Source organism: Calonectris borealis, chromosome 5 (genome assembly GCF_964195595.1).
Source record: "Calonectris borealis chromosome 5, bCalBor7.hap1.2, whole genome shotgun sequence".
In the NCBI taxonomy this organism is placed as follows: Eukaryota; Metazoa; Chordata; class Aves; order Procellariiformes; family Procellariidae; genus Calonectris; species Calonectris borealis.
This window is the reverse complement of record NC_134316.1, coordinates 31,641,435-31,657,149: the sequence shown is the minus strand read 5'-3', so window position 1 is coordinate 31,657,149 and position 15,715 is coordinate 31,641,435. Positions and strand designations below refer to the sequence as shown.

The following is a 15,715-nucleotide window of genomic DNA, read 5'->3' as shown; positions in this document are numbered from 1 at the left end:
ACATCCTCCAAGATGCAACTACTCACATTAGCATGGGTGGCAGTTTTAGACCTTCAAAATAACCTAATTCTTGCCAAAGGGAGGAGGCTACTGGGAGTATCAGAAGTGCCACATACCTTGAACCCACATACCTTAAGCTGGTGACCTCCCTTTTAGGTCAAGATGCCTCTTCTCACAGTAACGCTTTATAATTTACATACCACCCTCCTCTGTAGTCTATAACAGGCAAAAACAGATCCTATAGCACTAAACGTTGTTGTTTCTTAGCAGCAAAACCCATGGCCTCTATAGCTAGGGAATCCCATACCAGAAGGGCTTCATCCGGCATGCTGGGCGAGGGTTCTGCAGAAACTGTCCGAACGGTGCTGAGTCCTGTTAGGGAAACGTTTGACAGGCGCCTTTTCCGTACACCACTGCAGTTGTTAGGGATTTTAAATGCACATCTCTTATGGTAATTTAGACCACATCCTGAAAAGAGAAATTTATAACCATCTGATTACGGTTTATTACTGGAAAAAGCAAAGAACTTTTTTTTTTTAAAAAAAAACAACAAGGGTTCAAAACCACCACCCTTATTTTTGATTAAACTTTTTTCCTCTACTCTGATGGTTTAGTTCCTATATTCTAGAAATTTTTAGAGAGATAATGTTAAGAGCTCTGAATAGTTATATCTATAAGCACTACTTTTTCTTTGATTTTTCAAAAATACGTGGTCTCAAAGCCCAAAAAATTTCTGTGATCCACATTTGGGAGGTAAGGAAGTCTTTCACTGGAAATGGTATATTCCATTGGATACAGTCTGCCTGGAGTCAAATAGTTGTGGCAAAATGAGAAAAGATAGCTATTACAACCTCATATGGACTGACAGCAATTTCAGTTAAATGATCTGAATTAATGCGACACAGAATTAGACACAGGCTCAGGCTCATAAAGGAAGTACGAGACTCAGAAAACCTTTTCTTAAAAATACATATAGACCAATTTTTTTGCACTTCAGGTTACAGAGCCATATCTAGGAGGCCTCAGAGCAGTCAAAAGGATCAGTTTGTTAATTATTTTGATAGTTCTTACTATCTCCACCTACTGTAATTTTTTTTCTGATGCTTAACCAATTTAAAAGCGGCATCAGAGACAACATGCATAAGTGGAATGGTCGTATCTCTTCCTGAGACTGAAAATCACATCTCACTGCAGCTTACCTTCACATTTGAGTCCCTGACGCACCAGCCCCCACAGCATTTCTCCACAATGGTCACAGAAGGCTGGTGCTCGATACGAATGAACAAAAAGAGCATGGGGCCGGATTTGAAAGTCTTCAAATGTAGCAGAAGCTGTAACACAAGATCATCCCGAAAATGAGTAAAATTAGTAACGTAACCAATATGCTTCATCTATGTCGTACTTCATCACAGGACAAAGTAAAATACCTTTTGGTCACTATGATGATGAACTTTGAATTTTGTGTTGGTTGTTACACTATATTTTGAAGATAAAAAGATTGATGATATACCATCAACCAATGGCATATCATATATCATATACAATGATCACTGGAAAAAGAATAAAGCTGCTTTTACAAACTTGCAGCAATAACTTCTCTGATAATATTTTTCCAATAAAACACAGGAGAATAATAGCATATCAAACATCAGAAATTGGCAGAGTTCAATCAAACGTTGGAAATTTTTCAACATACTCTTTTACAGACTGTAAAGGTCTACGTACATAAGATAAACTGAATACATCCAGTAAAGAAACATATTATTTTTTTAGACAAGTAAAGGAAAATGTGTCAAAAATGGGCCATTTCAGCCGACCATTTCGAATATCTTATTCAGCAGCCTGTGTTGGTATCGGTGAACTGATTGCTGAAGTTGAAAATATACACGAGAGTTTAAAAAGAAAACATGTAATTATACACCCAATCATCAAGAAAGATGAAAACCTTGCAGAGGAGTCTGGAAGACTGCTGCTCATTTCCTGAAGTACCAATCCTTTCAAAGCCATGTGAGCTTGCAACTAGTGTAACAGTTGCAAAAGTTACAGCGGCTAGTTAAAGGCACTAGCGTAAACTATAAAAATAAACAATGACAGCATTTAAGAACTATTTAGTATACAGAGGCAGCCACAGAGTACCGCAATACTTTTAAAAATATACTTTAATGAAATATTTTCTTTTTCTTATTAAATATGTTAAACATATATCAGATAGTCTAACGAAAAATAGTATCTGTCAAATGTGGTTAAACGTTAAGCACATATGCAAACATGTGATCTCATTCAGACTGCCATTTAAACAGGTGATTTAAGTGTGTGCTTAGTCTTCACAGACATCAGTATGAATGAACCAGGTATGTAGCCACTTAATAGAAATGCTTTGTCTCTCAACAGAAATACATTCCTGATTTGCAGTTGAGAGAAAAAAAAGCATTTTTTTTAATGGTTCAGTTCAAATGAATTCCTAAAAGATCCAAATACTCTTAGTCCCTGGCTTGTTCCTTGTGTATTAATGAAAAGAGGGCCAAACATCTGCATACCAATCAAGAAAAGGTTTTTAACTAATTAGAGCGAAGTACCAATAAAGACCTATGCCCTGGACTCAGTTCCTTCCGTGCACAAAAATTCTAGTCTTAGGAAAAACTCTTCCAAAAATGTCCACAGAAAAACATATTTCTAGTCTCAACCAATTTCCAGTCTAGGGCTCTTTTAACAGAGGTATTTGGAATACCATCACAAAAGTAGGATCCAATGACTCCAGTGATATCAAACCTTTTTTTTATTTTTATTAAAACAATCCAAATCACCTAACAGTTTGTTTAATTCAGGATTTAATTTTCTTTTCCCAGGATTATTCTGTTCCTAGTTTTCATAATAAGCCATATTAAAAAACTTACTTAATTCATAAAATTAGGACTTTATAAAACAGTCCAACATGTTAGAACATCCCGAATCTGAAATAAAATAGTTTTCTATTTATTTAACAATGTTAGGCCAGCCATTTTTTTCAGCCTCAAGGGCTTCCAAACACATAAGGATATTTGTTCAAGTATGTTATTTTTCTATTTTTTTCCAGACTACAGCAGTCAAGTTCAGTACTGTTAAGGCAATGCTCACTCTGTAATGGTAATGCTGTCCTTGGTATACTAGAAGACACAACTCATCAGAACACATTTTAGATGTTGAACAGAATTCTTGTGATTTTACTTTGTCTAGGACTGAAAGCCAACCATCTTTTCTGTGCATATAGCCAGACGTTTTCTGCAATTCCAACCAAATCAAAGAATACATTGGAAGGATCAAGCACTCAAACTTTAAAATATATTTTGATGTTATTTAAAATATAAAAATACGTATTTATTCTTCACTTGTACAAACAGAACAAAATACAGGCATATTAACTTCCCTATTTAATCTCATATTGAAGATCTACCATAGGAACTAGGACAACACCTCCCCAGTAGATCATTGGTTTGTGGAGTTCGAGAAGGAGTCATTTTTCTAGGCCTCTATATCACCACATGCAGCCACCAGGAGGAAAAGGTGCCACAATCAGGCAACAGATGCCTCTGTGATCCTACCACATATGGACACCCATTGAGCTATGATAGCCCAGCAGCTAGATGAGATCAAATTATAGATGAAAACTATACTGAACCTAAAGAAAATTTAGGCTGAGAAGGAGGAGTAAGGAAAACCCTTTCAGGAGTTCACAGCCATGCTGTAACCTCTCTACATAGAAAATACATGCTAGCACCTGTGCTGGTCAGCCTACAGGTTAGGAGGTTGGATTCTCCACTGTTGTCTCCTATAGAAGCAGCTGACAGGGATATCTTCTGTCATCTGTTCTCCTAGAGACTACCAAGGAGTCATTTTGGGCCTTGCTAATTCACACCTTCCTCTCCTCTCCTCTTGCCTGGTACATGAAACTGTGATATACACGTGGTCTTCAGCATTTTTGAAACTCCAGCCATACAGCATGCTACAACATACCTCCTCAGCAACACAGACCGCTATAAACACATCACTAAGCCTTCGAATCTCTCTACTTGTTTCCTTCAGAGTTTCAATCTAAGTTCAAAGCCTCAGCTCTTCTGTTCAGGACTTTTGATTCTGGATTTTGCAGAGCATATCTACCTACAGCTTTATGAAGAATATTGCAATTACCATCTCTACTTCTTTGCATAACAAAATGATCATGGAAAAGCTATGTATCTGGGAGCTTTCTCAAGGATAGGCACCAAAACTGGAACACCATGCCCCATCAGCTTCCAACAGAACTGCAATGTACACTTATTTGCTATTGTGTCTCTAGTTTAAATTTGCACATAACAAATATAAAACCAAAAAGCTTACTGTCCTGGTTTTGGCTAGGATAGAGTTAATTTTCCTCCTAGTAGCTGGTATAGTGCTGTGTTTTGGATTTAGTGTGAGAATAATGTTGATAACACGCTGATGTTTTAGTTGTTGCTAAGTAGTGTTTATATAAAGCCAAAGACTTTTCAGCTTCCCATGCTCTGCCAGGTGCACAAGATGCTGGGAGGGAGCATAGCCAGGACAGCTGACCCAAAGTGGCCAATGGGGTATTCCATACCATATGACGTCATGCTCAGCATATAAACTGCAGAGAGTTAGCCAGGGGGCAGTGATTGCTACTCGGGGACGGGCTGGGCATCGGTCAGTGGTGAAGCAGTTGCATTGTGCATCACTTGTTTTGTATATTCATCATTATTATTATTTTCTCTTCCTTTGCTGTCCTATTAAACTGTCTTTATCTCAACCCACAGGTTTTACTTTTTTTTTTTCCTCCGATTCCCTCCCCCATCCCACCAGAGGAGAAGGTGAGTGAGCAGCTGTGGTACTTAGTTGCTGACTGGGGTTAAACCACACACTTACTAAAACAAGATAATCAGTGAGGATGTATTTCTCCCCAAGGGACAAGGAAGACCCTACTATAAGGCCCCCAGACATGATAGCCATGAATTTTGATAACATATATGTGAATTTTAGAGATGCAAACTTTTTGTTTATAAAAATAGACTTTCCGGAGGTTGTTTCTAAAAGCATACAAGTAATACTCAAAGCACTATTAAAAAAACGGTGATGTGTAAAACAAAAATAGTGGAGTTTCAATCTAGCTAAGGATTTAAGTATGTATGTAAGTTTATGCCTGTTTCCTTGAATACCTACCTAAAGTTATGCATATATTTAAATTCTATTTTGAGTAAATGACGTTTGCTAAATTGGAAGATTGGAGAGGTGTTTTACATGGATTTATGGGGTGGTTTTTCAAACAGTATGAACAGTGCAGTAAAAACACAACCAGGCTTAGAAAAAGCAGTAACTTCAATTTAGCTTAATAATTCAGATAATGGATTAAAAATATTTTAATATATCTTTATATTAAAATGCTAGGTTTTGTGAAAAGTAAGTATGAATATCTCTGTAGAAGCAAATCTGAAATTAAAACTTCTCACAAGCAGTTTTGCCTTAGGGATTTGATCATTTGGCTCTCTTCCTGTGTCCTGAATTCCATCTGAAGCTGTTAACTGGATGGAAAGTATTTTGTTGTTGAGTGTCATTCTCTCAACTCCATTTTTGTTGCACTGGTCTCTCCCCACCCCTTCACAAATGGTGAAGAAATAATTGATATCCTTTCCATTAAAGCTGAACTGAACCTTCCAGTCTCTCTGCAAATTAATTAATGGGTTATCGTGGCTCATGCTCTTGTAATAAAAAATGTTTCTACTCCCAAGGCAAAAAAAGTAGTTTAGAAATGACTTTATTATATCTTTTGTTTAGTTCACATTACAAATATGTGTGGTATTAAATAAATACCACACTCAGCAGTAATAATGTTAATACAATTTTAGGGAGGCAGAAATCAAATGTAAAGAAACCTTCCAAAGTACTGAACTTGAAGTTGTTTTACCAGTTATTATAAACACACATGCAGTATTACGTATTTAGTTTTTTTCTTTTAAATGTCCTTAAAATTTTTTGTACGGTGCACGTTGCAAAACAGAGATGATCAATTTTCGAAGAAACTGCCTTTCAATGGAAGCTTAAATTTTGCCTAAGTGTTTAATTGATTACTGAATAAACATTGGGATTTTTTTCCTTGACAGAAAAGTAAATTGTCTGTGCTGAATTAAGGCTGGATTTAAATAGCTCTGCAGCAGGTTAGGCTGTTGTTTTCATGGTGAACTCGCCCTCCTGTATCTGCTACAACACTAAGTATGTATTGGAGTTAAAACTTAGCAGGGATGAGCTGACTGGCAAAACTGTTCACCTACCATGAACTGTGAGAACACCTGAACTATATTTCTGTGACGATAAGGGAGCAGAAGCTAGTAATGAAGGGTCTACCTGAACTGAAGGGTCCTGAAAGTTATGCCTAGAAGCTCCAGAAACCAAAGACAAAGCATGGAAAGGCAGGAAACAGTTTCAGGGAACAGTGAAGGATTGTTAGATCCTACCTTTGTACCGAGTTTTGGGGCTGGAATACAAAGGAGGGTAGACCAGAATCCCAACAAATCACTACTATAAGACTTACTCTAAAGATACTCTTGGGCACCACCCATAGAGAAGGTCAGCAAGAAATTGAACTTAACAACAAACTACTAGATGAGGAACACCAATCTGCTGGTTGACAAGGAAACCGAGACAAGTTCTAGGATGCTTCCAGCATTATCAAAAAAAGATACCAGTGGTAAAGAAAAGCAGTGATAAATACCATTCTTATTCTACATTTCAACCCTCCTGGCTGAATAACTGGAACTTATCATATCATTTTATATAATGATATATTAAAAAAAGCCGTATTTTAAACTGACTTGATAAATATTCAAAAATAAAAGGTGGGGAGGATAAATGCATTTTATTTTAAGAAAGCTTTAAATTTGGCAAGTACTGCAGAATACAGCAATAAGAAGAATACAAAACATCATTCTTTCTCCTTCTTTTGAAACTGTTTTGGCAATGTTCCACTCTGTTGAAAGGTATGGAAGTGTTTTGGGTTTTAATTTTTAAGGTAAAAATAGTGTTTTTCTAGGCTTCAGATTTACGTGTTCTCATCAGGCTCTGCAGACAGCATTCTGTTTTCTTGTCTTGTGAAATGATGTTATTTCAGAGCACTATTCACTGAAACTAGTGTGTCATTAGAACTTGATCTGGAAGAACTATGTTAACCAGCAAGTTACACAAATCTTCAATTTGTATAAACACGGATAATTGTCGCGGGGGTTGGAGTAGCTACAGTGCCTGTTGTGGGGGTTGGAGTAGCTGCACAACTGTTGCTGGAGTTTGAGTAGCCACAGTGCCTGTCGCCAGGGTTGATCTCTGGATGGTATTCTTAAATAGTTGTTTAACCCTAAACAAGACCTGAACCACATTCAGGGGACATAGCAATAGGAACATGCTTGTTTGAACATCCCAAGGATATTCAAAATTCTCAAGAGCTGTTGTAAATAGCCTGAAGGAGAAAAGGAAGGTGAAGGAGTGGGGGAAAGTGTTCCCCCCTGTCTCCCCCATAGATTGGTTCTCCGAGGAGACAAGGTAAAGAATGTAATTATTAATAGTTTCTGAGAGGTGACTCCTGAGGTACGGAGATGACAGCAATGATGAGTACAAATAGCAGATTAGTCTCACAACCAATAATTTTATCATATCATAAAACAGTGTTACACAGTGCAGCAAAATGGTAACCTTGTCCCAGCTCCGAGCAGTGATAAACAGCACAACAGGGAACATATACTGCAAGTAAGGTATTACATAACCCAACATCGACAGCCAGCCCAACAACTTTGAGAGCAAATAAATCAACATTGTGACCAGTGGCTATTAAACCAATATAATGAATGCTTATAACAAATTTGCCTTAACACGCTCTGGTCAGATCTGTCATTATCTCAATCCTTCATGCCCCACGTTGGGCGTCAAAAAGGACTGTTGTGGTTTAACCCGGCAGGCAGCCAAATACCACACAGCCACTCACTCACTCCCCTCCCCCAGTGGGATAGGGGAGAGAATAGAAAAAAAAAGTAAAATTTGTGGATTGAGATAAATCTATTAAACTGTCTTATAATAGAATAGAAAAGGAAGGGAAAATAATAATAATAACGATGATAGAATATATAAAATAAGTGATGCACAATGCAATTGCTCACCACCCGCCGACTGATGCCCAGCCAGCTTCCGAGCAGCAGTCACTGCTCCCCGGCCAAGTCCCCCCAGCTTATATGCTGAGCATGATGTCATATGGTATGGAATACCCCATTGGCCACTTTGGGTCAGCTGTCCTGGCTATGCTCCCTCCCAGCATCTTGTGCACCTGGCAGAGCATGGGAAGCTGAAAAGACCTTGACTAGGGTAAGCACTACTTAGCAACAACTAAAACAGCAGTGTGTTATCAACATTATCCTCACACTAAATCCAAAACACAGCACTAGACCAGCTACTAGGAAGAAAATTAACTCTATCCCAGCCGAAACCAGGACAATAATTTGTATTTCTTGTTCTGCCACCTGTATGGCATAGTTGACTTTCTATGGCTAAACCTAGCATAGCTGAAATTTTCAGAGTACGCAATTCCAGAAATAGTTGTATATGAATTAGGTTCTTCTTTTAAACTTCTTCCATCATCTAGTAATTCGTTACGTTTTAAAATTACATGTCTAGAAAGGCTTTCATATAGCCAATAACAATCAAAGTTTTAACTTTCCGAATACTCCTGTGTTGCTGACTGAAAAAATAAAAGCCCTGCTGATGAAGAGAGAGATATGTGTATTTTTTTTTTTTCAAGTTAAATGGAGACGTTTCTTATCAACAAAAAAGCTTCTGTAATGTCAGGCTATCCTTTTGCTTTGATAGAGCACTGATGTTGTGAAAGCAACTTTCTGGCTGTATGTAAAATTGTGCAGTAAAAAAAGAAGGGGTTCCAAATATGCCTACAACCATATCCTGAAAAACTTACTACTCTGCAGAAAAGTTTGCAATATTATGTTCTTAATATGATACTGTTACACTGTTAACTCTCAGGCTAACTTGTCATCATCTATTTAAGCATTCCTAGTATCACCAAAACACAGACATTGAAACTACACAGTTTTGACAAGACTATTTCATCAAGTCTGTTAATGACTTGGCTGTTAATGGGTAGTACTCCTTGTTCTGGGCTCAGGAGCAGATCTATCATTCAGCACAGCTGGAAATGAGAACAAGAAGCCACTGCAACTCACAGAGGCAAGGTCCTGCTTTCAGAAAGAGGCAAATGATTTGCTGATCATTTTGAGTTCCAAGTCCAAAAGGGCTCTGAGCTATTAGCAGAGGTGAGATCCTGCTATTAAGAGCAACAGCGCTTAATGTAATGGGAGCTGTCATCTAGCATCCACGCCTCTCATAGCATAAGAAACCATCAACCACAGGATTAGCAGTATCTTGCAGCTATGAAAAGCAGACATTCTCCCGCTACCCTCTCCCATTTGGAATGCCTTTAAGAGTAATGTATCCTGTTGACTTCCCACAGGCACTCGTAACCGAGTCCTTCCCTACAAGAACTGCTGGCACTTAAAAAATAAATATAACATACCATTATACACTATTCCACTTCAAGCTCTGATTAAACCGTAACAATTAATGGCTGTATATACAATTCCACTGGGCTAAGAAAAAGGAAAGCATTTTATTCTTTTTGCTATTCCATCCTGGCAATCAAAGACAGTCTGAGTTTTCAGAGTCTCACCAAAGTCAGCAGAGCTAGGGCAGTTCATACAAGCCAAAGATTTGATCTCTGATCTCCATCTTGAAATCTGATTTAAAAATTAAACTAAGATTATCAGGACCCTAATACATAATAGAAATTATAACTTCCTAAAATCTAGACATGTACAGACTTATAATCACACTGTTTCTTTATTTGTTCTGCTTTGAAATAAGGAAACTTGGATATGGAAAATTTGGATCTAATGAGCTTTCTAGATAGATATGTGAGTACTTCAGCACTCTAAATTTTATATGCAGGAAAATCTTTCTAATCCAATAAGTTTTGTTTTGTTTTCCTTACCTATTATTGCTTTATCCCAAAGTTTTAGGTGAAAAATAGCTTAAATTATGAATGCTAACAGGTGGCAGGTAATTGGCTGTAGGAGGCAGGGATGGAGGGGGAGATAAATTTTCAGAATTGAATTTTGAACTCTCAAGCAGAAGCCTGCTGCTTGCTAACCGCAACTGGTACAGGCTAGTTGCAATTTTTTATAACACGCAGACTAAGCAAAAGTGGCATGTCCTCAATCCTCCAGTGATAGAGAGACAGGAAACTGAACCACCAACTACAAGGCTGATCACATGTTGTGCTTCTGCACATGGACGATTTAGATTGGAAACACCATGAGCTTGGGGGTCTAGAAAGAAGAGAGGGTGGAAAATAAAAGTCCCCGAAAACAAGCAGTCATCTCAGAAAGAGGAAGGGGGGCTGGAAAGATGAAGGTCCTGCTTAGAGGTAACATGCTGGAAGTGGGGGAAGATCCCAGAGATCAGGGAGATGCAGGCCAGGGGACGTCCACGCATTTTGGTCGATGACACCCAAGACTGGTGGCTGCAAGCAGCGGCACAGCAGGAAGGAACACGACTTTGTGCCCAGCAGCTACCTCCTTCCTGGGAGGGGCAGTGGGCAGCTACTGAATGTAAGGCTGGGAAGGGAGCAAATGAGCCACCGTGGGAGGTTAAAAGCTCTGATCTCCTTGGTTCTTAAACAAAGAGTATACAGATTCACTATGGGTTGTTGTCTAGATTGTCTCACCCATGACGTGAGATTTCAGCAATAAACTGTAGGAGATAATAAACTATTTACAATCATTTGTCCAGTGCTAGCTCAGACTTTTATGGAGAGTTTTAATAAAAGATTAACATTTATGAGTTAACATGCTTGATTCATCTGTACATTCTGAATTTTTAAAGTTCAGTTTTAATGTACTTCTATTCATTTGAGAATGATTCCACAGTTTCAAACCTACACACTATAGAGCACAGCAGGGTTTATATTCATTTGAAATCTCAGCACAGAATTCTTTCTTCACGAATTTACTCATTTTTCACTCAAGTGGAAAAAACAGCAATACCTTAGTTCACGGATTCAGGCCCTGTTAATCATAAAATTACACTGCAAAGATATTAATTTAGCATAGGAAAACAAAATTAAATACTCTGCAAATTTACTGGAGCTATTGATGCAGTGTTCAAAATTAACTCTGACTACTGGCAATAAGGAGCAGCTCCAAATTAAAAATAAAGCCTCTTGGCTCCTTTTCTGTGCTCACACTGATCTAAATTAATATCATAAACACTATGAGTCTTTTACATCTTTATTTCCTCTGACTTTGTTTTCTAAGTTCTTCACAGCTCTATTCTAAGGCTTCTGAAAAAATCAAGTGATGGATTACATGGTCACTGTCAGAATTATACATCTCAAAAAGAAGAGGTGCTCAAAAAGAATTAGTAGTACTTGTAAAACTTATCTAATTCCTTCAAGTTTCTTTCATAAAAAGTTAAGAAAATGATGAATAAATGGTTAAAAGTATATATGGTGAATAAATGCTGATAGCTAAAAGTATAATGGAATTAAAAATACAATCTTATGATGAACTCACTAAGGAACCTCTGTGTACGTTAAACTATTTTTAACACTCTTTAATGTGAATGATCTGCAAAAGTTTAGATATCTCTTAAAATTACCCTAAGAATTCATAAATATTATACAGAATATATACAGGTGGGGGTTTTTTTGCATGGTGTCATCGGATGTCCATGAGCCCTGATGGCATGCACCCAGAAGTGCTGAGGGATCTGGCTGATGTCATTGCGAGGCCACTCTCAACAATCTTTGAATGATCATGGCGACTGGGAGACGTGCCCAAAGACTGGAGGAAAGCAAATGTCACTTCTACCTTCAAGAAGGGCGATAAGGAGGACCCAGGGAACTACAGGCCAGTCAGCCTCACCTTGAGCCCTGGGAAGGTGATGAAACAACTAATCCTGGAAATACGCAACCACTTCTGGCACATGCTTTAGTGTCTGCCTGACTAATAATGCTTTCTTCAGGTCTCAGATCTTTGATATGGGACCATCAGAGCCAAAGAACAGAAGCATGACTGTATATAACCATTGCATTTTCTCGCCCCCACTTTAATATTTCTAGAAGACTAGAAAAGGGAGAAGGGAATCTAACAATTCTAAGTAAATGGACAATTTGCATATGAAATGCCCAAGATGACATAACCTGGACAAAATAAATGAATTATTGCTCTGAATTGTGTTTAATTTTTTTAAATGGATTACAACAATTCAAGAATGACTCATCATGGAACATCTCCAGTGCCTGGCCAGGTAGATCTGAAGGTCAAAAAGACAAGCAAAATGTTTAGAGAATATATTGTTGCTCCACTGAAGATAACAAAAGTGTTCTACTGACTTAATAGGTTTACTCAGGATTTCACCCATGCACATAAATAAATGGGATTGAAATTAACATTGGGAAATGGTGACACTAATATTTCTCACCTGACATTGTGTGTTCAGTTTCTGTGAGACTGACCCAAAAAAAGTATGGTAAGAGAGAAGACAGATGAGAAAAACCACTGGAGGCATGGAAAAGACTGCCATATAAGGAGAGATTAAAAGACTGGAATTGTTTCATTTGGAGAGGAAATGAGTAAGAATTTACCGGATTCAAGAAGAGGAGGAAGCCAAAAAACCAAACCAGGAAACAAACATAACCCCTGTAGTATAACTTTCTGCAACAACAAACTAGAGTGACAGGAGTCTTCATGTCCTAAGAAGCAGGCAAGCTCTCCAAACTTCTTTTTGGCAACAAGTTACACCTTAACTAGGTTAACAGAAACATTCTTGGGGCCTCTTTAAGAGCCGGAGTAAGCCAGATTTCAGTTGGAATGACAATGTCTCCAGGCTTGAGTCACACTACCATCCAGATATAAAAACCAGCACATTGCAACCTGTGGCAGTTCCTGAGTCTGTTCCTCCTTAGCTTCCGTTTCAAATTGTTATATTCCCCAAGGGAAGGAGGTTTGCTTGTTTGTACTCGGACCTGCTTTAGCTACAAACTTCAAGCACTTACTAAAAGAAGATGTGTATCTTACTATAAAGGGTTGCAAACATCATTTATTGGAAATAACCATGAGACTGTGTATTGCGATTTGCTCTTTCAAAACACCAAAACCAATAGTCAGCCAATAAAAGTAAATTCGGTGAGTTTAATAGTGATACTGAAAGATATATATTTTTACATAAGCCATATTTAGTTTGAAACCTACTGGAGCAGTGAGTTATTGAGATCATGAATTCAGAGAGACTGAAAAAGTAGAGGGATTCTCCAAACAGTAGATTTTTTTTCCTGACATATATCCAAGTAGTGTAGAGTACGCTGTTGACAGGTTAACAGTACAACTCATCTGATGGGCAAGTTATTCCAGGTGGGTTACCTTTTATTTTTCATTATGCTCCTCCCTGAATCATTTACAGCTACTCTCCATTCAAGACTCACTACTATCAATTAACAAATACACTGATACAAATGTTTGGTCAAGCATGTATCGGTCAAAGAAACTGTCAAACAAATGTATCAAATAAAAACCTGTATGACAAATCAAAGAGTTTTCTGCTTAGCCTAGGCAAGGCTTGTTCCCCATTACATGCTGTAGCTAGTGAAAATGAAGTGGGAGAGGTAGTTATTTGATGGAAGCGAATGGAGCCTGGTGAGGAAAAGAGAAATCTTCAAGTTTTGGCAGTTTTACGATTAGAATCTGTATTAGTAGCAGCAACAACTGAAAGAATATGAAGAACTGAGAAAAAGAGAAAGAAAATTTAATCCAAGTTTTCTTACTCACATACTCACTCAAAAAAGACGATTTAAATTTTTTAGATGTGAACAATTTTTTTTCTAATATACAACTTCAAGTGAACCTATACTAGTGGTTTCCAAAGTGGTGTGCACACACCCCTGGGTGTGCACAAGACAATCCATTAGAGTACAGGAAGAAAATATTAGAACTTCAGCAACACGTGTAAGTTATAAATAAATAAATATACATATATTGGGGGTGTATGCTCAAAAATTTTTAGTGATGGGGTGCACAATAAAAAAAATGTGGAGACCGCTATCTATAGGACTTTGCCACTCTACCTTTATGAAAAGCTCAAGTGCTAGTAAAGACACATCCTTTGAAATAATTTATAGCCATGTCCAAGTTTCACGCACCACAGAGTAAGGAAAGACTCAATAGTTTAAACAAATTTGTAAAACAGTAAACAGAGTTGATTCATCCTTTGATGGAAATGTGTTTTCATTTAACATGAACTTCTGTTTTCTCCATCAATGCCTTTTTAATTATAAGCATTTCATACTGATTCAGAATGCTAATTATATGATACCATCACATTAGAAGTCCAAATGGGCATAGAAATATCCATTAAAATATAGGACAAGGTACCACAAACTCCAAGTTTCATTCATCACCTGAAGTCTTTTGAGAAAGGATCAGCTGGAGAGGGGGCTGCTGAAGTATAATACCTGAATAATCTCTTGAACTACTGTTACTAACTGCGTTGTGTTAGTGTCGTGGTTTAACCTGGCAGGCAGCCAAATACCACGCAGCCGCTCACTCACTCCCCCCCCCACCCTCAGCAGGACGGGGAGAGAATCGGAAGGGTAAGAGTGAGAAAAACTCGTGGGTTGAGATAAAGACAGTTTAATAGAACAGAAAAAGGGAAAATAATAATGATAATGATAAAATATACAAAATGAGTGATGCACAATGCAATTGCTCACCACCCGCGCTGACCGACAACCAAGTAGCGATCGGTACTTCCTGGATCACACCTACCGGTCATATACTGAGCATGACGTCACATGGTATGGAATACCCCATTGGCCAGCTGGGCTGGCTGTCCTGATTATGTTCCCTCCCATCTTGTGTACCTAGCTCAGTCAGTAGGCACGGGAGCTGTCCTTGGACTAGGAGGGCACTTAGCAACAACTGAAAACATCAGTGTGTTATCAACATTCTCCTCATACTAAATCCAAAACACAGCACTAGGAAGAAATTTAACCCTATCCCAGCTGAAAACAGGACAGTTAGACTCAGTCAAAATGATAATATCTAAAACCTTTTAAAGAAGGGTAAATGTGATGTGTATCATATTAAGAAAATGGAGTAAAAATGAATAAGAAAGGGAAAAAAAATTGCCTCACCCAAGCGAGAATAAAATATTTTAAGGAAAATAAGTTTTTTTAAAGTTCAGAGGTTTTAACATATATACCTACTCTATGACATAAAATGAACATTAAGAATTAATTAGATTTACCTTAGAAACTGATAAGCATTTTTTTAGTGCATTAACTGCAACATATGTATTAACTGTAATGAACTGTAACCAACTTCAATCCCACCTTTCTTGGAAAACTGGCTATATAACTTATTGATGCATAATAATTAAAAATAATGTAATTGCTTATTCTACCTTAACCATAACAACACAGAAAATTCACAGTCATTGAGGTTATCCCTGTTAAACTGACGTAACTTGAAAAATGTTTCTTTTCAGTGAAATCTTGTGATAAGAATACAAAAGCATAAGAATGACTGAATCAGACCAAAATCTACTAAGCCTGGAATCCTGCCTTTCAAAAAGGAGTTCCCAAAGCAGC

The 15,715-nt window shown here is 37.7% G+C and overlaps 1 protein-coding gene across 2 annotated transcripts in view; it reads right to left on the bottom strand.

Moving 5' to 3' along the window:
* Window positions 1–15,715, bottom strand: part of PRKD1 (protein kinase D1) — a 149,098-nt gene that overhangs the window by 45,278 nt on the left and 88,105 nt on the right. For both annotated transcript variants that reach the window (XM_075151749.1, XM_075151748.1), the window contains exons 3-4: window positions 1,200–1,331; window positions 308–468 (exon numbers count right to left, since the gene is read on the bottom strand). In XM_075151749.1, the coding sequence (XP_075007850.1) occupies window positions 308–468; window positions 1,200–1,331 (293 nt within the window). The remainder of the gene's footprint in view (window positions 1–307; window positions 469–1,199; window positions 1,332–15,715) is intronic.